At 41.3% G+C, this 26341-nt stretch overlaps 2 protein-coding genes and 1 pseudogene across 3 annotated transcripts in view; all 3 read left to right on the forward strand.

Moving 5' to 3' along the window:
• Positions 1-10236: 10236 nt before the first annotated feature.
• Positions 10237-17449, forward strand: LOC121574199 (annotated as a pseudogene).
• Positions 17450-17616: 167 nt separating this feature from the next.
• Positions 17617-26341, forward strand: part of LOC121573778 (protocadherin alpha-C2) — a 77261-nt gene continuing 68536 nt past the window's right edge. Inside the window, exon 1 of one of the 2 annotated variants that reach the window (XM_041886034.2) lies at positions 17617-20125. In XM_041886034.2, the coding sequence (XP_041741968.1) occupies positions 17747-20125 (2379 nt within the window). In that variant the 5' untranslated portion in view covers positions 17617-17746. Of the gene's footprint in view, positions 20126-20923; positions 23443-26341 lie in introns of those variants that run through there. The other variant, XM_041886035.2, reaches the window with a different exon arrangement.
• On the forward strand, positions 24299-25396 carry LOC121574263 (protocadherin gamma-C3-like). Its single transcript, XM_045213709.1, has one exon. The coding sequence runs from the start codon at positions 24299-24301 to the stop codon at positions 25394-25396; it is 1098 nt and encodes a 365-aa protein (XP_045069644.1).

Consider the following 26341-nt stretch of genomic DNA (forward strand, 5'->3'; position numbering starts at 1 on the left):
AAGGCTAACTTTTTTCAAACAGAAATTTGCATCCTGTAGCACTAACTCCAAAAAGTTTTGGGACACTGTAAAGTCCATGGAGAATAAGAGCACTTCCTCCCAGCTGCCCACTGCACTGAGGCTAGGAAACACTATCACCACCGATAAATCTACAATAATCGAGAATTTCAACAAGCATTTTGCTACCGCTGGCCATGCTTTCCATCTGGCTACCACTAACCCGGCCACCAACTCTGCACCCTCTGCTGCAACTTGCCCATGCCCCCCGCTTCTCCTTCACACAAATTCAGACAGCTGATGTTTTGAAAGCGCTGCAAAATCTGGACCCCTACAAATCAGCTGGGCTAGACAATCTGGACCCTTTCTTTCTAAAACTAGCCACGAAATTGTCGCTACCCCTATTACTAGTCTGTTCAACCTCTCTTTCATAACGTCTGAGATCCCCAGAGATTGGAAAGCTGCCGCGGTCATCCCCCTCTTCAAAGGGGGTGACACTCTAGATCCAAATTGCTACAGACCTATATCCATCCTGCCCTGCCTTTCGAAAATATTCGAAAGCCAAGTTAACAAACAGATCATCGACCATTTCGAATACCACCGTACCTTCTCCGCTATGCAATCCGGTTTCCGAGCTGGTCACGGGTGCACTTCAGCCACGCTCAAGGTCCTAAACGATATTATAACCGCGATTGATAATAGACAGTACTGTGCAGCCGTCTTCATCGACCTGGCCAAGGCTTTCGACTCTGTCAACCACCGCATTCTTATTGGCAGACTAAATAGCCTTGGTTTCTCAAATGACTGCCTCGCCTGGTTCACCAACTACTTCTCAGATAGAGTTCAGTGTGTCAAATCGGAGGGCCTGTTGTCTGGACCTATGGCAGTCTCTATGGGGGTGCCACAGGGTTCAATTCTTGGGCCGACACTTTTCTCCGTGTATATCAATGATGTCGCTCTTGCTGCTGGTGACTCTCAGATCCACCTCTACGCAGGCGACACCATTTTGTATACATCTGGCCCTTCATTGGACACTGTGTTAACAAACCTCCAAACGAGCTTCAATGCCATACAACAATCCTTCAGTAGCCTCCAACTGCTCTTAAACACTAGTAAAACTAAATGCATGCTTTTCAATCGAACGCTGCTGGCACCCGCCCACCCGACTAGAATCACCACTCTCGACGGGTCTGACCTAGAGTATGTGGACAACTACAAATACCTAGGTGTCTGGTTAGACTGTAAACTCAACTTCCAGACTCACATAAAGAATCTCCAATCCAAAGTTAAATCTAGAATCGGCTTCCTATTTCGCAACAAAGCCTCCTTCACTCATGCTGCCAAACATGCCCTCGTAAAACTGACTATCCTACCGATCCTTGACTTCGGCGATGTCATTTACAAAATAGCCTCCAACACTCTACTCAGCAAATTGGATGTAGTCTATCACAGTGCCATCCGTTTTGTCTCCAAAGCCCCATACACTACCCACCACTGTGACCTGTACGCTCTTGTTGGCTGGTCCTCACTACATGTTCGTCGTCAAACCCACTGGCTCCAGGCCATCTATAAATCACTGCTAGGCAAATCCCCGCCTTATCTTAGCTCATTGGTCACCATAGCAGCACCCACCCGTAGTCTGCGCTCCAGCAGGTATATCTCACTGGTCATTCCCAAAGCCAACACCTCCTTTGGCCGCCATTCCTTCCAGTTCTCTGCTGCCAATGACTGGAACGAATTGCAAAAATCTCTGAAGCTGGAGACTCTTATCTCCCTCAATAACTTTAAGCATCAGTTGTCAGAGCACCTTACCGATCACTGCACCTGTACACAGCCCATCTGAAATTAGCCCACCCAACTACCTCATCCCTATATTGTAATTTATTTTGCTCTTTTGCACCCCAGTATCTCTATTTGCACATAATCTCTTGCACATCTAGCATTCCAGTGTTAATACTATTGTAATTATTCTGCACTATAGCCTATTTATTGCCTTACCTCCATAACTTGCTTCATTTGCACACACTGTATATATATTTTCTGTTGTATTTCTGACTTTATGTTTTTTACCCCATATGTAACTCTGTGTTGTTTTTTTATTGCACTACTTTGCTTTATCTTGGCCAGGTCGCAGTTGTAAATGAGAACCTGTTCTCAACTGGCTTACCTGGTTAAATAAAGGTTAAATAAAAAATAAAAAATAAACTTTCATAGCAGCCACATCGCATCTAAGCACTCTAATTCTCTCACCTTTTCCCTTCGCTTGTGGACTTCAGAGCACAACACAACAGCTGTCTGTGACCAGGCGAAAAAACCTCTCCAAGCCAAACCTTCATACCATAACCCCTAACCACTACATAGCCTACATTGTTGTCACCAAATTAACGTCATAATCAACAAACTAGAACTAACACATTAGTAAATCCTCAATCCAATCCATGTGTATAATTACGCAGTACAGTACAGCAAGCAGTTACACCAGCGGGCCCCAGTGGCAATACATTCATAAAACCAAAAGCTTACCTTGACTTGGGAGAGTTGCAGTGTTGAATAGCCTTAGCCAGCTAGCTAACATAAATAGCATTCCTCTAAGAAAGTAATAATAAATAATAATAATACAGCTCTCTCTCTCTCTCTCTCTCTCTCTCTCTCTCTCTCTCTCTCTCTCTCTCTCTCTCTCTCTCTCTCTCTCTCTCTCTCTCTCTCTCTCTCTCTCTCTCTCTCTCTCTCTCTCTCTCTCTCTCTCTCTCTGCTGCTTCTCCTTCATTCTTTGAAGAATTGTATTTATTCTAAACTGTTAAACTATTGTCTTTCTCTCTCTTTGAGTCAACTACTCACCACATGTTATGCACTGCAGTGCTAGCTAGCAGTAGCTTATGCTTTTACTACTAAATCCATTCGCTAACCTTTGATTTGATGGATAACATGTCAGTTCATACTCCAAGAGCTCTGATAGGTTGGTAAGTCATCATAATTACTGTGCAAGTCTATGGAAGGGTTGAGAACCGTGAGCCTCCTAGGTTTTGTTTATAATAAGAAAATATTTAGTATAGTTATGTCTAAAAAGGATAACGTTTTTAATGCTTGACTATTTTTATTAAATTCACTGAGTAGGATGGTCCAGGGCCAGCACCAGAACGAATTAGTTGGATTGGCCTTTGATATCCATAGGCGGGCATGTTTTTTCACGAGACCTCCAATGTGTCCATGCGCTTGCCCGTTCACTATTTATTTTAATGGGTGTTATAGGAAAGACCATAGGCAGCTTGTGAGTTTCAAATTTGGAGAAGTTTACAATTTATTCTACAATTTCTACCGATCTGCGTGACAGTTATGATTATATTTATATGCACATTTTCGTGGAACAGTTTCATTTCAATAATAACGTGGTTAATCATACAAATCTGAAGTAAAATGATAAGCCTCTGCCATATGGACACACATTGATACGCTGTGGTCCATTAGCGGCTAAAGAAATGAGCGAATAGAACTCAGAGATAGACTATAGGCCAAGTTTCCCCGCCAGTGAGCTCGGGACAGACAGCTGTTTCCACTGGATATACAGTATGGGATCATCAGATCATAATATTTTGCTATTTCACATAGAGGCTTGATGATTATCGAGGCCGAGAGTGTTGGAAAGATTTTTCAAATACTGAGGAACTATATTTGCAATGGATGTTTAAAAAAAACTGACTTTGTTTACAACGTTTGAGGTGAAGAAGAAATGAGTGAGAAGCTCAGCTTATTAGTGGTGGATGTGGTGAGTTAGGACAATCAGAAATCAGACATTGCCAAATGGGCACTTTCCTACATTGGTACGCAGCAAGCCAGGTAAATTACTGTAATTAATACATGCATTAACAGAAATGTATGTAACCAAATGACAGGGGATTAACGGTAAATTTACTAGGCCTAATGGTGACATATGTAATGGGGAATTTATTTTTAAAAAATCAAAGGGCAAACAATTCACAGAATGAAACAATGAACAATGTCCCTGACTGTGTCTGTAATACCAACATGTTTCAAGCAGTGCCCAAGGACACTAAGATAACCTGCCTAAATGACTACCGACCCGTAGCACTGACGTCTGTAGCCATGAAGTGCTTTGAAAGGCTGGTCATGGCTCACATCAACACCATTATCCCAGAAACCCTAGACCCACTCCAATTTGCATATCGCCCCAACAGATCCACAGATTATGCAATCTCTATTGCACTCCACACTGCCCTTTACCACCTGTACAAGAGGAACACCTACGTGAGAATGCTATTCATTGACTACAGCTCAGCATTCAACACCATAGTGCCCTCAAAGCTCATCACTAAGCTAAGGATCCTGGGACTAAACACCTCCCTCTGCAACTGGATCCTGGACTTCCTGACGGGCCGCCCCCAGGTGGTAAGGGTACGTAACAACACATCTGCCACACTGATCCTCAACACGGGGGCCCCTCAGGGGTGCGTGCTCAGTCCCCTCCTGTACTCCCTGTTCACCCATGACTGCATGGCCAGGCACGACTCCAACACCATCATTAAGTTTGCCGACGACACAACAGTGGTAGGCCTGATCACCGACAACGATGAGACAGCCTATAGGGAGGAGGTCAGAGACCTGGTCGTGTGGTGCCAGGATAACAACCTCTCCATCAATGTGACCAAGACAAATGAGATGATTGTGGACTACAGGAAAAAAAAGAGGACTGAGTACGCCCCCATTCTCATCAACGGGGATGTTGTGGAACAGGTTGAGAGCTTCAAGTTCCTTGGTGTCCACATCACCAACGAACTATCATGGTCCAAACACACCAAGACAGTCGTGAATAGGGCACGACAAAGCCTATTCCCCCTCAGGAGACTGAAAAGATTTGGCATGGGTCCTCAGATCCTCAAAAAATTCTACAGCTGCACCATCGAGAGCATCCTGACTGGTTGCATCACTGCCTGGTATGGCAACTGCTCGGCCTCCGACCGCAAGGCACTACAGAGGGTAGTGCGTACGGCCCAGTACATCACTGGGGACAAGCTTCCTGCCATCCAGGACCTCTATACCAGGCGGTGTCAGAGGAAGGCCCTCAAAATTGTCAAAGACTCCAGCCACCCTAGTCATAGACTGTTCTCTCTGCTACCGCACGGCAAGCGGTACCGGAGTGCCAAGTCTAGGTCCAAAAGACTTCTCAACAGCTTCTACCCCCAAGCCATAAGACTCCTGAACAGCTAATCATGGCTACCCAGACTATTTGCACTGCCCCCCCACCCCCACCCCCCAACCCATCTTTTTACGCTGCTGCTACACTGTTAATTATTTATGCATAGTCACTTTAAATCTACCCAGATGTACATACTACTTCAACTACCTCAACTAGCCGGTGCCCCCGCACATTGACTCTGCACGGGTACCCCCCTGTATATATAGCCTCCCTACTGTTATTTTATTTTACTTCTGCTCTTTTTTTCTCAACACTTTTTTGTTGTTGTTTTATTTTATTTTTTATTTAAAAATAAATGCACTGTTGGTTAAGGGCTGTAAGTAAGCATTTCACTGTAATGTCTGCACCTGTTGTATTCGGCGCATGTGGCCAATAAAATTTTATTTTATTTTATTTTATTTGAATGTGCAAGAATTGGCAGGAAACAGCTGAGTGCATTCTGGAGAGCTGAGTGCATGCATTCTGGAGAGAGACACGCCATATCTTCACCACACACCTCTCCCCTTCTTCTTGTTGCAACATTTTTAAATTATACTCAAGACACGTTATCTTCACACATATTTTAGATGCTTTTCACTGACACATTGTGGGCTTCCCAAATAGGCACAGGCCTACACTGTGATCTGAAACAATCCACAGCATTTATTATTTTTTTAAGCTAATGATCCTCTGTAGCTAAGTCATGCTCTCTGGTGAAGTATTTAGAATGTTTTTATTTAGAGACAAGTAATTATATAATTTGGGCAAAACATAAATTTACTTTAGGGGAAGCCAGCATCCTAACAGTGCACTGTGCATCCGCCAACTTTCCTTTCCAATTCGCAAGAGGCTGAAACCAGAGATCTGTATATAATGACGAGATGCTCATGTCTTCACCCTAACAATGGGAGTCGTTGTCCAAAAGGTGGGAAGGCAGGCGACATGCTTAGGTCTGCATATGATGCCCATAGAAACACATTGGACTTATTCTGGACAGATTTTGGCGAGATTGAGCCCTTCCTTGCTGCTGAAACTCTCTCACCGGAGAAAGCATCCGAGTGAGCAAAACAACGCCCCCTCTGTCTTACCATATGCGGTCATGTATCTGATGCTGTCTGGACAGAAATATTATGACATGCCATACTCCTTTGGTTCAGACAGCATCAGATACATGGGCTACACATACTGAGAAAGAGCGGCGTTGTTTCGCTCGCTCAGATGCTTTATCTGAGATTGATGTGTATTTCTGTCGGCACACGTCTTGGTCAAATAAATGATCAATATTTCTATGTTTTATTTGGACAGGCAAAGAGGTATGGTAGGGCGGGCCAGGCCCCCTTAGGCCTGCCCATTCCTCCTCTGAGGAGCCTCCACTGGAGTGTTGTGCAAGCTGTACTAAGTGTATTTATACCCCTAAGCACTTACAGTGCGCCATTGATTATTCATTCCATTGTTTCGCTGATAGGCAGACTGTTACTGGGTTTGTGGGTCGGGCCAATCATTGCCATAAGGAACCCTCTACAGATTTGCCCATACATTGACATTGCTATATGTGACTGTTCATGTAGTTTTATATATCGGTGCCTCTTCCCTCTATACTTTTGTGTATCTCAGCTCAGTTGCCCCTTGGTGCTCTGATGTAGTTCTGTGAGTCTTTAGTGGCATCCATCAATAGCTCAGAATTATTTTCAAGTTCAGAGTTATCCACATTGAGTCTTTTTTTAAATGATCTATCTCTATAGTTATGTGGCCTCTCTCTGTCACTCCTCTGTTGTGTGGCCCTACAGCTCTCTATCTGAATGCTACCCTCTCTGGGTCTATGGCTCAGCTCTCTCCCCCTCTCTCTCTCTCTCCCTCTTCCCCTCTCTCTCTCTCTTCTGCTGATGAGGCTCTGGCTGATGCCTGGCCTGCATAAAGTGAGCAGGCAGCAGCCTGGGTATAGTCTGCCCTGAGGAAAATCTCAACACTACTGATACTCTGCTTCACTACATGATCATGGTGACTGAAGAGAAAAGAGACTCCGGAAACACTCATAGAGCTAAATATGCTCCTCAGACTAGAGAGGGAGCCCATTCTCCTCAAGATGGCCTGGTAGATATTCAGAGTACATCTGACTAGCAAAAGGAAGGAGTTAAGTGAAAAGATAAACAATAATTAGGCTACCTTGGTGATACTTCAACAGTGATCATGTTCCCTTATGTTCATTCCTATGTGAGAATTCTAGATTGGAAAGAGATATCCTATGATTAATTAAATATACTGAGTCATTAAAGGTTAGTATGAGTAAAAAGGAAATATCATACCCGTGCTTGTGTGTGTACTTGCGCTCTATCCTGTGTCTGCATGTGTGTGTGACTACAGTATTAACATTGCATGTGTAAGCTATATAACGCAATAAGGGATGAATGATGGCTATATATGCCTACATTGCTGTTTGCGGTGTTGTTTCTATTGAATGGGGGAGTATTCTCTATGTAAACTGTATGCTTGTTCTATGGCAGGATAATTTACTTATCTGGCCTCTAAGTGTCGCTCCTGTGTCCTGGCTTAACCACCACACTGACTGTGTATCAGTAAAGAGGAAGAGGCGAAGCGAGAGGTTTCACTCTCGCCAAAGTCTGTCCAAAATAAGCCCAATGTGTTTCTATGGGCTTATTTTGGACATACGCTTATCGCCTGCCTTCCCGTCTTTGGGACAACGACTCCAATTGTTAGGGCGGAGACATGAGCATCTCGTCACTACATACAGATCGCTGGTATCAGGCAAGCGGTGCCAACTGGTAAGCGGTTAGGCGAGAGCTGTCCATGGTGCTGAATTCAGACTCCCGCGTAACTCCGAGTGGTTTCTTTATTTACGTTTTTTTTGGGGGTTTCTTCATTTTCATTAGTCATACTTTATTTCCCCTTTCTCTTCCACAGATGTTTTACTGTTCATAGTCACCAGACATTTATTTAGGACCTTAGAATGAGAACGTTTCAAACCTCAAGTGAATTGTGTTTGGCTACAAGCATTACACAACATTCATTTGACCGTAGCCTATATTTACCTGAGAGTTATATAAATATATTTCAGGCCTGGACACTTATATTTCACTAGGCTATGTGCCAATTAGTTTATTATACCTCATAATTTCACCTTTAATGCGAATTTACAATGAACACTTTTCTTTCTTCCCTTTCTAGTCTATGCCAGTTTTTGAGCTTTCTTGCATGTATACTCTTATGTCGGACCAGTTCTTATCCACACGGTGTCAGTGTCTACCAGCAAGACTCATTTACTCTTCAACTCCACCTAGGTCGTGGCACAATAGCAAAAAGCCCATTCATCGCTGACTGTCAGTGAAATCGTAGTGAGGTGGCACACGGACATATGAGGATTATGTTTCTCTTTCTTTAAAAAAAAAAAAAAAGTAACTTCATCCATTGTGTTACTTGGGTTCTCTTTGTTCTCCGTCACACTTTATGGATTACATTCTAAAAAGGATTGCATAAAAATGGCTGTACTCGAGAACCGTGAGTGGGTTTGGATTGTGAATCTATTTTGGCTGTTGCTTTGTTTTCGGGATTCTGTTTCTAGACAAATTACCTATTCCATTTCCGAGGAGGTAAAACCGGGGACATTTGTTGGGAATTTGGCTAAGGATTTAAATCTAAAAGTGACTGAACTGGAGGCACGTAGGATTCAGATTGAATCTGGATCATATAAGAAACATTTTGAGGTAAATTTGAACACTGGCGTTCTCTTTGTTAGCGAAGCCATAGACCGAGAGAAGCTTTGTCCCAATAGCCTTATTTGTACTGAAAGCTTGGAGGTTATTGTTAATAATCCTTTACGAATGTACAACGTTGAAGTAAATATATTAGACATTAACGACAACGCACCACAATTTCCTGTGAAATCACAGATTATTCGTATTTCTGAGCTTACTTCACCTGGAGCTAGATTTCCTCTGTCTACAGCTGAGGATATGGATGTAGGGAGCAACTCTATTGACGCATATAAACTCTCCACAAATTCCTTTTTCAATCTAGACGTACATACTGAGGCTGATAGTGGTCCATCAGCAGAGTTAATTCTACATAAAGCTTTAGACCGAGAGAAACAGGCTGTGATCAGGCTAACACTGACTGCTATTGATGGAGGAAAGCCTCCCAGATCAGGGAGCACAGAAATCATTGTCAACGTACTCGATGCAAACGATAATGCCCCAGTGTTTTCCAAAGCCCTGTATAAGGCAAAAGTCTTAGAGACTGCGCCCATTGGCACTGCTTTTCTAAGGCTTAATGCAACAGACCTAGACGAAGGCTTGAACGGTGAAATAATGTATTTGTTCAGCAAACAAGGACAAAGGGGGGGTTATGATACATTTGCAATCAATCAGAGAAATGGGGAAATAACAGTAACAGGGCCTTTAGATTATGAGGTGACCAGTGCGTATGAGATTCGTGTAGAAGCCCAGGACCGAGGCCATTCACCTCTGGCCTCACATTGCAAAGTGTTGGTAGAGGTAGTTGACGTAAACGATAATGCCCCGGACATCAAACTCTCCTCGCTTTTGGAGAGTGTGAGAGAGGACGCAAAGAAGGGTACGGCAATTGCGCTAATCACGATTATTGATAAGGATGGCGGTAAAAACGGGAATGTGCATTGTACCATATCTGGTGTCTCGCCGTTTCTATTGGAGTCATCTCAGGGTAAATACTACTCCATGGTCCTTGGAGAAACGCTGGACAGGGAAATCAACTCTCAGTATAATGTCACCATCATAGCCAGAGATGAAGGGACCCCTCCTCTGTCCAGTACTAGTATTATTACTGTCCATGTTTCTGATGTCAATGACAATGCGCCACGCTTTCCAGAATCCATTGTTAACGTGTTCTTAAAAGAAAATAGTCCGGCAAAATCTGTGATATCTGCTATGACTGCGCTGGATCCAGATTCAGAAGCAAACGCTCAGATAACATATTATTTACTAGATCCCATAAATAGGCCTACAGCTTCGCAGACACCTGTCAATGTGAATTATGCCACAGGTGAAATATACAGCATGCAGTCAGTGAACTATGAAGAAGTGAAAAAGTTCCAGTTCCAAGTTCAGGCCACAGACTCTGGTGTTCCTCCACTAAGCAGCAACGTCACTGTCAACGTTTTTATCCTGGATGAGAATGACAACAGTCCTGTGATTCTCCCGCCCTATTCTGACCACGGCTCCGTTAATTCTGAGAACATTCCCTATTCTGCTGAAGCGGGCTACTTTGTGGCCAAGATCAGGGCTGTAGACGCCGACTCTGGATATAATGCTCTGCTTTCTTATCACATCTATGAACCAAAGGGGACCAATCTATTCAGAATTGGAACCAGCAACGGAGAAATAAGGACAAAGAGACGCATGAGTGACAATGACCTAAAACCTCACCCGTTGGTCATTTTGGTGTCTGATAATGGAGAACCTTCCCTGTCTGCGACTGTGTCTATTGATGTTGTGGTCGTTGAAAGTACAAGTGACATGAAGACAACTTTCAGACAACTGCCTGTAAAGGAGGAGAGTTTCTCAGATTTAAATCTGTATCTGCTCATCGCCATTTTGTCAGTATCAGTGATATTTATACTGAGCCTCATCAGTTTAATAGTTGTAAAATGCCACAGGACAGACGGCAGTTTCAGCAGGTGCGGCGCCCCAATGATCACCACACACCCTGACGGGAGCTGGTCTTACTCCAAATCTACTCAGCAGTATGACGTGTGTTTTAGCTCTGACACACCTGCTGATGGTGAACTGATCAGTATTAATGGAGGCGACACTTTTCAAAGGACACAGACGCTTACCAACACAGATAAGGTAAGAAGATACTGTACCTTTATTTTGTCTAATTCTATATTAGCCTATTCTATATTTTTCTACTAATGGTGTTTTGAAAGAGTTTAATTAACATTTCGATAGACAATGTGGTTGTTGTGTTGTGGTTGTCTGTCTTTGTATATTCCACTTAATTTGTACATTAGAGGGCACTGTATGTCGGGTCATGGGTCACTGGTCACTTGTAGGCTATATATGCAGACAGGTGACCAGTAAGTATGGATGTAGGCATGGAGAGCATACTACTGTGCTCATCTTTTACACCTTGGAGCTATTGAATGCGCCTACAGTAGTTATATTTGCCTGTAAGGATTATTGGTATGTTTATATCTTTACTGCTAATTAATGGGCAAATGATCCAACCAAAGATCCAATTTTGGAAAGTGGTTTGTTTTGCACGTGTATATGAACTTTTGCAATCCCACCTGTGCCAGAGTGGCTATCCGGAACTATTGACTGGGTCAACAGGGGTCTTCCGCGAAATGACTCACTTTTCGGTAGTGTAACTTGGTGAAAAAACACTATTTATTTCACATATTGTTAACAATCTGTGATAAAGAGCACATGGTCAACTTCATAAAGAAACACGTTTTCCCATCTCAAGACAATAAAATAAAATAAAAAAAAGACAAGTAAGTGCCTGTTAAGTGCCAAATAAAGTAACAGGGTTGGCGATTTCAATTTAAATCAGCCATAAATCCCCTTGGACAGGGGGAATGGAAGCTTGTTGTGTGCATCAGGGAGGGGCAATTGAATGCAAGCTTCACAAAAATATTGAAATTGTTGAAACATTTCTAACCTGTCTATCTGTGGGTAACGGGCTTGACGTGTTATGCGCGACCCGCTCAGTTTTCCACCACAAAACACCAGAAAATGGGCAAAAAGAGTAGAACCAACTCACCTGCTTTTACACCAGGATTTTACTATAAATGTTCAATGTTTCTTTTGAAAATATTATTTAACCCTCATACTACTGACTGGGGTCATTTTGACCCCAGAGGCATATTTTTTATCATAGCCCAAAGGTGGTTTATTCAATTCTTCAAAATGTTCATGACTTTGTCAATAAACTTTTTCTTAATACATCTAAATAAGTGTTTAGTGTTTCTGTATCAATATGACCCCAGCCAAAAACAACTAATTCTGCCTATAGGAATTTGATAGATGGATCTTTATTTGAATCCAGGTTTCTCTGGAGACATAATTTTAAGTTATACACATCATCAGAGGGTGGAGGGGGACCTGTATCAGTGATTTTGACCAGATAGACAGATCATCTGAAGAGATATAGCTCCCCATGTATTTGCCTACAATTGTACTTTTTTATACCACGTAAGACCGTGTGCAAAACCAAAATTACCTTATTTTTGTGCATATAAAAATCTGCCAATGGTATAAATACTTGATAAAACTGCAATACAGAACTCAGATACACTCTGAATCTACACAGAAAGCTGAATGGGGCTGCAGGTAGCCTAATGGCTAAGAGCGTTGGGTCAGTAACCAAAAGGTTGCTGGTTTGAATCCCAGAGCCGACTAGGTGAGAAATCAGTCAACATACCATTGAGCAAGGCACTTAACCTCAATTGCTCCTTTAAGTCGCTCTGCATAAGAGTGTCTACTAAAATGTATTGGTGTGTATTCCCTGAAAATGTGTTATTGTAGGGCTAATCTAAAAAAGTATTTATTTGAATCCAGGTTTCTCTGGAGACATAATATTAAGTTATACACATCATGAGAGGGTGGAGGGGGACCTGTATCGGTGATTTTGACCAGACAGATCCCCTGCAGAGATGGAACACCTTATGTACTCGGCTATGGTTATAACTGGTTATAGTTATAACTAGGTATGACCGTGTACACAATTACGTTACATATATGCTTAGTTGCTGTCAAAACAGCTCATTAAAGTCTGTCAGTGGTATGAATACTTGGTAGAACTGTAATGCAGAAATCCACTACCTTCTAAATGTACACATAGTGCTGTATTGGTGTGTATTCTACAAAAATAGTTATTCTACGAGAAATGTTATATAAATACCAGAGTTCCTTTAATATCCTACAATATTATGTATGTGGAACTTTTTATGGCATTTGGGTTGCTATACCATTTGGTTTGAAGTGACTTTGAGGATTTGGGCATGCTTTTTGAAGAGTTCTGCCATAGGCCCTACCATTCCTATTGTTTCACTAGCAGCAATGCTAATGCTGGCTGTGGGTAAGTAAATAAAGAAAACTAAGCCATATTTTTGGTCCTTGTCTCTTAGAATCAATGGATGAATCACTTTTTGTCAATAAAATGAAGTATATTTGAAATTTTGGGGTACCACCCCTTTAAATGGCAGTCGTTTTTTCCTACATGAATTAGTATTTATTTCAAAATTCTAAAAACGAAATGATACTATAATCAAATGATGGTAAATCAGCTTTTTAGTAGTTATGTGGATTGTACTGTACTTCGGAAAAAAGCTGCACATTATGAAACATTTTGTGTTACAAAATACTGTAACTGTAATTTTGCTAAAATAACAGTATTATTATTTATATTTTTTTGATAACTTTATTTACACGTCTAATGATGTTTTGATAAGAATTAAGTTTATATTTGGCTATGACTGTTGCTTTTATTTCAATATCAAAATTACCCCAGTTGGTAATCCGAGTATGTAAAAATATGTTTGTAGCATGTGGGTTAAGAAATTATAGTTTCACCATATTAAAATGCGAGTTCAGTTCACGTAACAGGGTTGACCTTAAAATGAGAGACAGGTTTATTTCTCCATAAACTGAATCAGTAATCACATTAAATAAATAATAATCTCCAGAAATGACTTTGTCAAAGCAACAAAATAACTTGTGCTTTACAATGATGGTGAATATTTTGAGGAACTTTGGGGCTTAAGTGGGTTAAAATCTTCCTAGACGTCACAGAGGGTACACAGAGGGACATGCCAAAATGCCGAATTTTGGCACTTTAGCAAGTTTTTATTCATATTAAAATCAGATTGATTAAATTTTACATGTGGTCTATATTAAAGGAAACTTCATTTAATATAACAGCCTTTTAAAATGTAATATTGGTGCACAATTTCTACTTAAAATATCAAAGGGATTAAAAAAGGAACTCATTTCGTGGAAAGACCGCGGTTGTAAATATAATTTTCACATTGAAGTGTTGTTTTTCTTTCTCTTCAGCAATGGGCTGACTATTTTCATGTTTCCACGCTGGGAGACGCTGTTGACCACGATAGAAATGCACCTGATTTAGAAAGCCCGGGATCCTCCTATCCTTTGCTACAGGGTGTGTAGATGTAGGCTAGCATATCAGTTAGGCTTTGTTGAAGAACACATTGGAATACTTTGCGGCACACTGTCGCAGATTTTTAGTCGTAGGCCTACCTAGTTTTCAATTTGATCAATTTTGGATGAATCTGGATTACAGTGTCAAGGAACTGAGCAGTGATGGATTTGTGTGACCGTATGATACGTGTTTGGATACAGTGTTTTGTATTGCTTTGTTCATGGGTATTGTCTTCAGGACAGATCGTCTACAAGGTGTCAGAGGAGGTGGATAAAGGCACAGTTGTTGGAAATATAGCCAAAGATCTCAATCTAAATGTGCAAGATCTGGAATTGAGAGGAATTGAGATTGTAACTGGATCGAATAAGAGGTATTTTGACGTAAACAGGAAGTCTGGGCTTCTGTTTGTCAATGAAGGAATCGACAGGGAGATGCTGTGTCAAAATTCAGTCAAATGTTTTGTAGACGTTGAAGCCATTTTGAAAGATCCAACACATCTCCACCGCATAATGAATATTTTAGATATAAACGACAATGCACCATCATTCTGAGAGCCAGTTCATATTTTTAATATTACTGAGTATGCCTCTCCAGGAGAGAGATTTTCTCTGCCTGAAGCCCAGGACATGGATGTTGGCAGTAACTCGGTGAAAACCTACAAGCTGAGCCCAAATGAACACTTCTCTCTGGATGTACAGAGCGGTGGAGAGCAGGTTTCTGCTGAGTTAGTGCTACAGAAAGCTTTAGATCGTTAGAAACAGGCTGTTATCAAGCTTGTGCTGACTGCCATTCATGGAGGAAAGCCATCTAGATCCGGGACATTACAGATTATTGTCAACATTATTGATATAAACGATCATTCCCCATCAGTCAGCAAACAACTCTACAAAGTTCAGATTCTTGAGAATGTCCCAAGTGGAACAACAATTCTTATTTTAAATGCGACTGATTTTGATGAGGGTGTAAACGGAGATATAATGTATTCCTTAACCGCAAAGGGAGATGCAAAACATGCTGACCTATTCTCCATTGATCCGCAGTCAGGAGTTATCACCTCTAAAGGCAAAATAGACTACGAGGAAAGTACTGCATTTGAGATCCGTGTACAGGCTAAGGACAGAGGGGTCCCTCCTCGTAGCACGCAGTGTAAAGTCTTAGTTGAAGTGCTTGATGAGAATGACAATGCCCCTGAGATAGCTTGGGGCACAGTGAAAGAGGACTCTCCAATTGGCACTGTTGTCGCATCCATAAATGCATTAGATAAAGATGGAGGTAAACATTGACGTGTTTTGTGCGACATAGTCGGAGAAGTTCCCTTTAAACTTCTCTCTACTTATAAGAACTATTATTCTGTAGTAGTGGACGGACCTCTGAACAGAGAGAGTGCATCGCAGTGCAATGTCACCATCATTGCTAAAGATGAGGGAACCCCTCCTCTCTCCAGTACTAGAGTTATAACAGTAGACATCTCTGATGTGAATGACAACCAACCTCACTTTTTAGAACCCAAAATAAACGTGTTTCTAAAGGAGAATAGTCCTGTGGGAGCTGTAATTGCAAGCTTGACCGCAATTGACCCCGATGTCAATGAGAATGGTCAAGTTATTAAATGTTAGAAACTAGCAACAACCTTCCTATGTCTACAATGATAAACATAAACTATTTAACTGGTGAGATATATAGCATGCAGTCATTTAACTATGAAGAAGTGAAAAAGTTCCAGTTCAAAGTTCAGGCCACAGACTCTGGTGTTCCTCCTCTAAGCAGCAACGTCACTGTCAACGTTTTTATCCTGGATGAGAATGACAACAGTCCTGTGATTCTCTCGCCCTATTCTGACCACGGCTCCGTTAATTCTGAGAACATTCCCTATTCTGCTGAAGCGGGCTACTTTGTGGCCAAGATCAGGGCTGTAGACGCTGACTCTGGATATAATGCACTGCTTTCTTATCACATCTCTGAACCAAAGGGTACCAATCTATTCAGAATTGGAACCAGCAACGGAGAAATAAGGACTAAGAGACGCATGAGTGACAATGACTTAAAAACTCACCTGTTGGTCATTCTGGTGTCTGATAATGGAGAACCTTCCCTGTCTGCGACTGTGTCTATTGATGTTGTGGTCGTTGAAAGTACAGGTGACATGCAGACAACTTTCAGACAACTGCCTGTAAAGGAGGAGAGTTTCTCAGATTTAAATATGTATCTGCTCGTCGCCATTGTGTCAGTATCAGTGATATTTCTACTGAGCCTCATAAGTTTAATAGTTGTAAAATGCCACAGGACAGACGGCAGTTTTAGCAGATACAACGCTCCAATGATCACCACACACCCTGACGGGAGCTGGTCTTACTCCAAATCTACTCAGCAGTATGACGTCTGCTTTAGCTCTTGACACGCTGAAGAGTGACATAGTAGTTTTCCCCACGCAGTTTCCACCTGCTGATAGTGAGCTGATCAGTATTAATGGAGGGGACACTTTTCAAAGAACAAGAATGCTTCCGAGCACAGAGAAGGTAAGGAGAACTGTTCATGATATGGAATGTTTTTGTCACGTTGTATTTTATTTTATTGGCATTATTATCTTGTGTGCAGGTTATATTTGCCTAATTCCCGAAATTCAGTTTGTTGTAACTTACATAGACGGTTCCAATTGTATGGGTACGGTTTAGGATAAGTAGAATTCGACAATTCTCCTCTAAATTAATGCAGAATTTAGCGTTACAATTCAGCACCACGGACAGCGACATAAGGCTTCTTGCTTTGATTTGTGTCAGTCTCATTCTTGCTCACGTTTTCTCAATTAGATTGCAGCAATGTTGTTTCATATTCTCCTATAACAGATTATTCTGTGGATCTGTCAAATTAGTCTAGTTTTTAGTTGTTTATGGTTGAAGCAATAACTGGTAAAGTCATTTAAATGTATCTGCACACCACAAAGTATTTAGCTGTTGAGTTCGACTACTGGTTATCAGCTGTTTGTCATATTTAGGGCTAAGCAATAAATTACATTTGAGAGGATCATGCAAAGCGTTGTTCATTTGATGATCTTTTTTTTTGTAGGCACTCTTCGTGAAAGATACCAACATCTTGTATAACTAAGAAATCACATCTGTATACATTTTAAGAGCACAGTAAAAGCACTTGGTGTCGCTGTAGACCGTGACTATATTCAGTTGATAACTATTTGGGCCACTCCTTCCTCTCTTCACTTCCACTGATGAGGCAGGTACAGTCAAGCGAGTTGGTGAGATGAGAACGCACTCGAGATAGGCCTGTACGTTGACACAACCGTTGTATACTAATAGAGAGATTGTTCTTATATAAAAACGATGTTTAGCAATATTATCAATCTATCGTAACCAACTCAAAGAAGAATCATAAGGTCTATGTATAACAATGGACCATTCCGTACATTGTGGATATTTTTGGATTCGGATTATGCTGTTTCTTTGTTTATGGGATATATCTTCCGGTCAGATTGTCTATTCTGTTTTAGAGGAGGTGAACAAGGGAACCGTTGTTGGGAATATAGCCAAGGATCTCAATCTCAATGTTCAGGAACTGGAGTCACGTATGTTTCAGATTGTATCCGGATCCAACAAGAAGTATTTTGATGTAAATCCAAGAACTGGTGTTCTATACGTGAATGAGATAATCGACCGCGAGGAGCTTTGTGAGACCAATGTGAAGTGTTCTTTGAATGTGCAGGCCATTGCGCACAATCCTCTAAATGTTTTTCGTGTTGAAATAGAGATATTGGATACAAATGACAATGTACCTTGTTTCTTAGAAAATTATCTAACATTAAATATTTCCGAAAACGCTGCTGAGGGAGAGCGATTTCTTCTGCCAGTGGCTGAGGATGTGGATGGGGGCAGTAACTCTATGAAAACCTACAAGCTGAGTCCAAATGAACATTTTTCTCTGGATGTACAGAGCGGTGGAGAGCAGAGTGTGTCTGCTGAGTTAGTGTTACAAAAGGCTTTAGACCGAGAGATACAGGCTGTGATCAAGCTCATACTAACTGCTGTTGATGGAGGAAAACCTCCCAGATCTGGGACATTACAGATCATAGTACATGTATTCGATACTAATGACAATACTCCCATTTTCAGCAAACCGCTTTACAAAGTGAAAGTTGCGGAGAATGTTTCAATTGGAACCAAAATAATAACTCTCACGGCATCAGATTTGGATGAGGGTATTAACAGTGACATTCTTTACTCTTTTGTTGGCAACAGGAATGCAAAAGGATCTAGTATGTTTGCTATTGACCCGCATACTGGGGATGTATCTGTGAAAGGCAATGTCGACTATGAAGAAAACGTTGGGATTGAGTTGCGAGTCCAGGCTGCAGACCAAGGCCAACCTCCAAAAACGACACATTGTAAAGTGTTAGTGGAAGTAGTCGATATAAATGACAATGCTCCAGAGATAGCAATAACATCACTCATGAGCACAGTAAGAGAGGATGCCAAGTCTGGCGCTGCTGTTGCTTTAGTAACGCTGTCAGATAAAGATGGGGGTAAAAATGGAATTGTGAATTGTCAGATAAGCGGTACTGTTCCTTTCAAACTGCAGTTTTCTTATAAAAATCACTACTCTTTAGTTGTAGACGGGCCTCTGGACAGAGAGAAATGTTCTCAGTACAATATCACTATTATTGCTATGGATGAGGGGACCCCACCTCTCTCCATCACCAGTGTTGTTACAGTACACATTTCTGATGTGAATGACAACCCGCCCCGTTTTCCAGAACATCTTATTAACATTTATTTAAAGGAGAATAGTCCAGTGGGAGGTCTGATGGTTAGTGTAAATGCGTATGATCCAGATGAAATGGGAAACGCGCATGTATCATATTATCTTTCGGAAAGTAAAAGTGATAATATATCGCCCTCGACAATAGTCAACATTAACACTATAACTGGTGAAATATACAGCATGCAGTCATTTAACTATGAAGAAGTAAAACGGTTCAAATTTCAAGTTCAGGCCACAGACTCTGGTGTTCCTCCACTAAGCAGCAACGTCACTGTCAACGTTTTTATCCTGGATGAGAATGACAACAGTCCTGTGATTCTCCCGCCCTATTCTGACCACGGCTCCGTTAATTCTGAGAACATTCCCTATTCTGCTGAAGCGGGCTACTTTGTGGCCAAGATCAGGGCTGTAGACGCAGACTCTGGTTATAATGCGCTGCTTTCTTATCACATCTCTGAACCAAAGGATACCAATCTATTCAGAATTGGATCCAGCAATGGAGAAATAAGGACTAAGAGACGCATGAGTGACAATGACTTAAAAACTCACCCGTTGGTCATTCTGGTGTCTGATAATGGAGAACCTTCCCTGTCTGCGACTGTGTCTATTGATGTTGTGGTCGTTGAAAGTACAGGTGACATGAAGACAACTTTCAGACAACTGCCTGTAAAGGAGGAGAGTTTCTCAGATTTAAATCTGTATCTGCTCATCGCCATTGTGTCAGTTTCAGTGATATTTCTACTGAGCCTCATCAGTTTAATAGTTGTAAAATGCCACCGGACAGACGGCAGTTTCAGCAGGTACTGCGCCCCAATGATCACTACACACCCTGACGGGAGCTGGTCTTACTCCAAATCTACACAGCAGTATGACGTGTGTTTTAGCTCCGACACACTGAAGAGTGACGTGGTAGTTTTCCCCACGCCGTTTCCACCTGCTGATGGTGAACTGATCAGTATCAATGAAGGGGATACCTTTCAAAGGACACGGATGCTTCCCAACACTGAGAAGGTAAGACCATATTTTTATTTCACCAACGATTCGAATGTTTCTTTAAAGTGTTAGTGCAGAGCTCGTGAAACCTGCAGAGAGTCGAGCTTTGGTGATTTCAGCACCACGCTAGTGGACAGCGAAGTCGCGGCGAGCAGTGGACATTGTTGTTCTTTCTTTAATATCTTCATCTTTGAGGGGTTGTGTATAATCTCTCGGCTTTAAATTAACCTTAAATTGCGGCACCTTTCTCTTTTAGAACTGGAATTAATGGGCACACTATATTAAGCATCAGTTGTCTCATAGTCTTTTTTCTACATTATTAAATTAAGGATTTTTATTTTTCTTAACTTCCTTAGTGCTTCATTTTGCGAACTGCCTAAATGTTGTGACACATCTCCTTTTGCAATTTATTCAGCCATATGCATATATCTTCGGTTGCTCTTGTTTCTTTTTCAACTACTAATAACTATATCGGTAGCCTGTATGATAACTATCTCAATTGTTGTGCCATTGATGAGTCAAAGTGGCAGGTGGTCTCTAAATTATATAGAGTAAACCACGAGTGAAATAAGTTGGGGTACTATTTGCCTGCACTTGCATTGGAGCATATTGTTTTTCTTAGGCTATTAAACAATTTTATTTCAGGCAAGGAAATGATGCATACATAGGTCATGTGCTTATTTCTCATTGAGCAGTGTCATGTCCATTTAGTAAGCAAAACACAGGGTGTCGCTGTAGACCGTGGATATGAACCCTAGATGTTATTATATAGGGCCCCTCCTTCTGTGCCTATCAGTCGGTGTTGTGCAGGCTTTTGTCAGAATAACAGAGCCAGTTTCCATTTGAAACGACAGTTCTTTCGTGAGAGGATATGATGTGGTTGTTTTCTGAAATATTTGCCTTGGTATCTTCATGATTTTCTCATAGAATACGGAAAGTGTGGGATTACCGTGGATATAAAGATGGGCCATTCCGTGCATTGTGGATATTGTTGGATTATGGTTGTGCAGCTTCTTTGTTTCTGGGATTTATCTTCCGGTCAGATTGTCTATTCTGTCTCAGAGGAGGTGAACAAGGGAACCGTTGTTGGGAATATAGCCAAGGACCTCAATCTCAATGTTCAGGAACTGGAGTCTCGTATGTTTCAGTTTGTATCCGGATCTAACAAGAAGTATTTCGATATGAATTTAAAGACCGGTGCTCTGTTTGTGAAGGAAAGAATCGATCGAGAGGAGCTTTGTATGACCAGTCAAAAATGCTCTCTAAACTTGGAGGCCATTGCACAGAACCCTCTCAACATGTATCGTTTAGAGATACAAGTATTAGATATAAATGATAACGCACCTTCATTTCGTAATAGTGATCATACAATAAATATTACAGAATCTACCTCTCCAGGTGAAAGATATCCCCTACCAAGGGCTAATGATGCTGATATAGGCAGTAACTCTGTTAAAACCTACAAACTGAGCCCAAATGAGCACTTCTCTCTGGATGTACAAAGCGGTGAGAAAAGTGTGTCTGCTGACTTAGTGCTACAGAAAGCTTTAGACCGAGAGAAACAGGAGGTATTAGTGCTCCTTCTGACTGGTGTCGATGGAGGAAAACCTCCACGATCCGGGACCTTAAATATACTTATTAATGTGATAGATGTAAACGATAATAGCCCGGCCTTTAGCAAACACTTGTATAAAATAAGTATATCTGAGAACGTCCCTATTGGCACACCTATAATAAAAATTAACGCAACTGATGTGGACTCAGGAGTAAATGGGGAAATAGTTTATTCTTTGATAGGCCACGGGGAGGAAAACGCACTGGACTTTTTTCAAATAAACTCAGTCACTGGTGAAATTACAGTTAAAGGAACAATTGATTACGAAGAGCATGCTGCGTTTGAGCTACACGTACAGGCCAAAGACAGGAGTTCTAGTCCCCGTGCAACACACTGTAAAGTCCTGATAGAAGTGCTGGATGTCAATGACAATTCCCCAGAAATATTAGTGACTTCAATGATGAATGCAGTTAGAGAGGATGCAAAATCAGGTAAAGCAGTTGGTCTAATAACAGTATCTGATAAAGATGGGGGTGTAAATGGAAAAGTACACTGTAAAATAGTAGGCTCTGTTCCATTCAAATTGCAGTCCTCCTATAAGAACTATTACTCATTAGTAGTAGATGGATCTCTAGATAGAGAGAGTGGTTCCCAGTACAATGTGACCGTTATAGCTACAGATGAAGGCATCCCACCTCTCTCCAGTACCACTGTCATTACTGTTTATGTCGCTGACGTGAATGACAACGCGCCTCGCTTTTCAGAACCCATAATTAATGTATATCTGAAGGAGAATAGTCCCGTTGGAGGGCTTATTGTCAGCTTGACTGCGCATGATCCAGATATGAATGAAAATGCTCAGATGTCTTATTCGTTTTTGGAAGGAAATAATGGAATACCCTTGTCTACAATGATAAACATCAACTCTTTAACTGGTGAGATATACAGCATGCAGTCATTTAACTATGAAGAAGTGAAAAAGTTCCAGTTCAAAGTTCAGGCCACAGACTCTGGTGTTCCTCCACTAAGCAGCAACGTCACTGTCAACGTTTTTATCCTGGATGAGAATGACAACAGTCCTGTGATTCTCCCGCCCTATTCTGACCACGGCTCCGTTAATTCTGAGAACATTCCCTATTCTGCTGAAGCGGGCTACTTTGTGGCCAAGATCAGGGCTGTAGACGCAGACTCTGGTTATAATGCACTGCTTTCTTATCACATCTCTGAACCAAAGGGGACCAATCTATTCAGAATTGGAACCAGCAACGGAGAAATAAGGACTAAGAGACGCATGAGTGACAATGACTTAAAAACTCACCCGTTGGTCATTCTGGTGTCTGATAATGGAGAACCTTCCCTGTCTGCGACTGTGTCTATTGATGTTGTGGTCGTTGAAAGTACAGGTGACATGAAGACAACTTTCAGACAACTGCCTGTAAAGGAGGAGAGTTTCTCAGATTTAAATCTGTATCTGTTCGTCGCTATTGTGTCAGTATCAGTGATATTTCTACTGAGCCTCATCGGTTTAATAGTTGTAAAATGCCACAGGACAGACGGCAGTTTCAGCAGGTACAGCGCCCCAATGATCACCACACACCCTGACGGGAGCTGGTCTTATTCCAAATCTACTCAGCAGTATGACGTGTGTTTCAGCTCTGACACGCTGAAGAGTGACGTGGTAGTTTTCCCCACGCCGTTTCCACCTGCTGATGGGGAGCTGATCAGTATTGATGGAGGAGACACTTTTCAAAGGACACAAACGCTTCCTAACTCTGAGAAGGTAAGATGTGAATTATTAGTATTTTTTTTACCAAAGATTAGAAAATGTTTGAAAAGGATTAGTACAGAGGTTATGAAACCGGCAGAGGTTCGAGCCTGGTGATTTCAGTACAACTTTAGCGGACAGCGACGCCGTGACAGAAACTGACCCCTCAGGTTGGCGAGCTGTAGACATTTTCATCCTTCTAATTTCTTCATAATTTAGTTGTTTTGAGCTTTTAAATGTAGTATTGTTGTATGCTTGCTTAGCAACTTTGTCTATTTTTATTAGTTTCGTTTACCATGTACAATTTATATTATTATTAGTCCTACTCGATCCTGCATTATGTTCAACTACCAAAACGTTTTCTTATAACTGTTGTTAGCCTACTGTTGATAAACCTTTGTCAAGTTATTTCGTTTTTCTGTCATAGTGTTATTGATCATTGCAGCCTAACCAGGCATTTACATTCTATTTCGTAGGCTAATGTACAGCTTTGAAAGATTACTTTGATTTTAAGCTTTTGTAGATGTCTCCTGGTAAGCCTATTAATAGGCTAATCAAACTGATATCACATTTGAAACGTTGTAAGACGCAATGATTGTTATAGTTTCTCAAAAGACCAATATCATATTCATTAGTAAGCAGAATGTGTCGCTGTAGACCGTGGAAAATAAACGTAATTATTTTCTTCTGCAATTCCTCATTTGGTGTCTGGCAACCATTGCGGGTATAGGCTTTGTAAGAATGGCATGAACTCGTATTTGTAAAAGAGCGTTTTACCTAAAATAGGGGAGTTGATCGCTTTGACTTACCTAGTTATTTATGGTTTTCTCGTTAATGAACACTGCAAGTTGCACATGAACCGTGGATAACGATGGGCCTCTTCGTCCATGGCTTTATCTGGATTCGGATTCTGCTACTTCTTTGGTTCTGGGATTTATCTTCCGGTCAGATTGTCTGTTCTGTCTCAGATGATGTGAACAAGGGAACCGTCATTGGGAATATAGCCAAGGATCTCAATCTCAATGTTCATGATCTGGAATTACGTATGTTTCAGATTGTAGCCGGATCCAACAAGAAGTATTTTGAGGTAAATTTAAAGACTGGTGTTCTGTTTGTTAATGACAGAGTCGACCGCGAGGAGTTGTGCCTCAATTCTCAGACATGCTCCATGTATTTAGAAGCCATTGTGCACAACCCTGTGAGACTTTACCGTGTTGAAATAATACTTTTTGACATCAATGACAATTCTCCATCATTTCCTTTTAAAGAACATATTTTGAATATAACTGAGTTCTCGTCTACAGGAGAGAGATTCTCCCTTCCTATGGCCAGTGACCCTGATGTTGACAGCAATACAGTAAAAACCTACAAGCTGAATCCAAATGAGCACTTCTCCCTGGATGTACAAAGCGGTGGAGAGCAAAGTGTGTCTGCTGAGTTAGTGTTACAGAAAACTTTAGACAGAGAGAAACAGGCTGTGATAAAACTGACTCTGACTGCTGTAGATAGAGGGAATACTCCCAGATCCGGGACTCTGCAGATAGTAATGAATGTTATGGACGCTAATGATAACACCCCAGTGTTTAGTAAACTCGTCTACAAGGTGAAGGTTAAAGAGAATGTATCGTTTGGAACTAAATTAATCACTCTGTCCGCAACGGATTTAGACGAGGGTTTGAATAGTGAAGTGTTATATTCTATCATCAGACACGGAAATAGCAAAGTTACAGATTTATTCTCAATTGATGCCGATACTGGGGCTTTAAGTGTGAAAGGTCCTCTTCATTATGAGGAAACCAGTGTTGTTGAGTTGCGTATCCAAGCAAAAGATAAAGGCCAGCCTCCAAAAAGTACGCAATGTAAAGTTTTAGTGGAAATTATTGATGTGAATGACAATGTTCCAGAGATATCAGTGACTCCACTGATGGACACAGTTAAAGAGAACAGTTGTGAGACTTTACCGTGTTGAAATAATACTTTTTGACATCAATGACAATTCTCCATCATTTCCTTTTAAAGAACATATTTTGAATATAACTGAGTTCTCGTCTACAGGAGAGAGATTCTCCCTTCCTATGGCCAGTGACCCTGATGTTGACAGCAATACAGTAAAAACCTACAAGCTGAATCCAAATGAGCACTTCTCCCTGGATGTACAAAGCGGTGGAGAGCAAAGTGTGTCTGCTGAGTTAGTGTTACAGAAAACTTTAGACAGAGAGAAACAGGCTGTGATAAAACTGACTCTGACTGCTGTAGATAGAGGGAATACTCCCAGATCCGGGACTCTGCAGATAGTAATGAATGTTATGGACGCTAATGATAACACCCCAGTGTTTAGTAAACTCGTCTACAAGGTGAAGGTTAAAGAGAATGTATCGTTTGGAACTAAATTAATCACTCTGTCCGCAACGGATTTAGACGAGGGTTTGAATAGTGAAGTGTTATATTCTATCATCAGACACGGAAATAGCAAAGTTACAGATTTATTCTCAATTGATGCCGATACTGGGGCTTTAAGTGTGAAAGGTCCTCTTCATTATGAGGAAACCAGTGTTGTTGAGTTGCGTATCCAAGCAAAAGATAAAGGCCAGCCTCCAAAAAGTACGCAATGTAAAGTTTTAGTGGAAATTATTGATGTGAATGACAATGTTCCAGAGATATCAGTGACTCCACTGATGGACACAGTTAAAGAGAACAGTTGTGAGACTTTACCGTGTTGAAATAATACTTTTTGACATCAATGACAATTCTCCATCATTTCCTTTTAAAGAACATATTTTGAATATAACTGAGTTCTCGTCTACAGGAGAGAGATTCTCCCTTCCTATGGCCAGTGACCCTGATGTTGACAGCAATACAGTAAAAACCTACAAGCTGAATCCAAATGAGCACTTCTCCCTGGATGTACAAAGCG

The sequence above is a fragment of the Coregonus clupeaformis genome, unplaced genomic scaffold (assembly GCF_020615455.1).
Source record: "Coregonus clupeaformis isolate EN_2021a unplaced genomic scaffold, ASM2061545v1 scaf0144, whole genome shotgun sequence".
Lineage (NCBI taxonomy): Eukaryota > Metazoa > Chordata > Actinopteri > Salmoniformes > Salmonidae > Coregonus > Coregonus clupeaformis.

What these genes read in the sequence shown, in the direction of transcription:
- LOC121574263 (XM_045213709.1), top strand. Translation starts at nt 24,299, where the DNA reads ATGGGCCTCTTCGTCCATGGCTTTATCTGGATTCGGATTCTGCTACTT.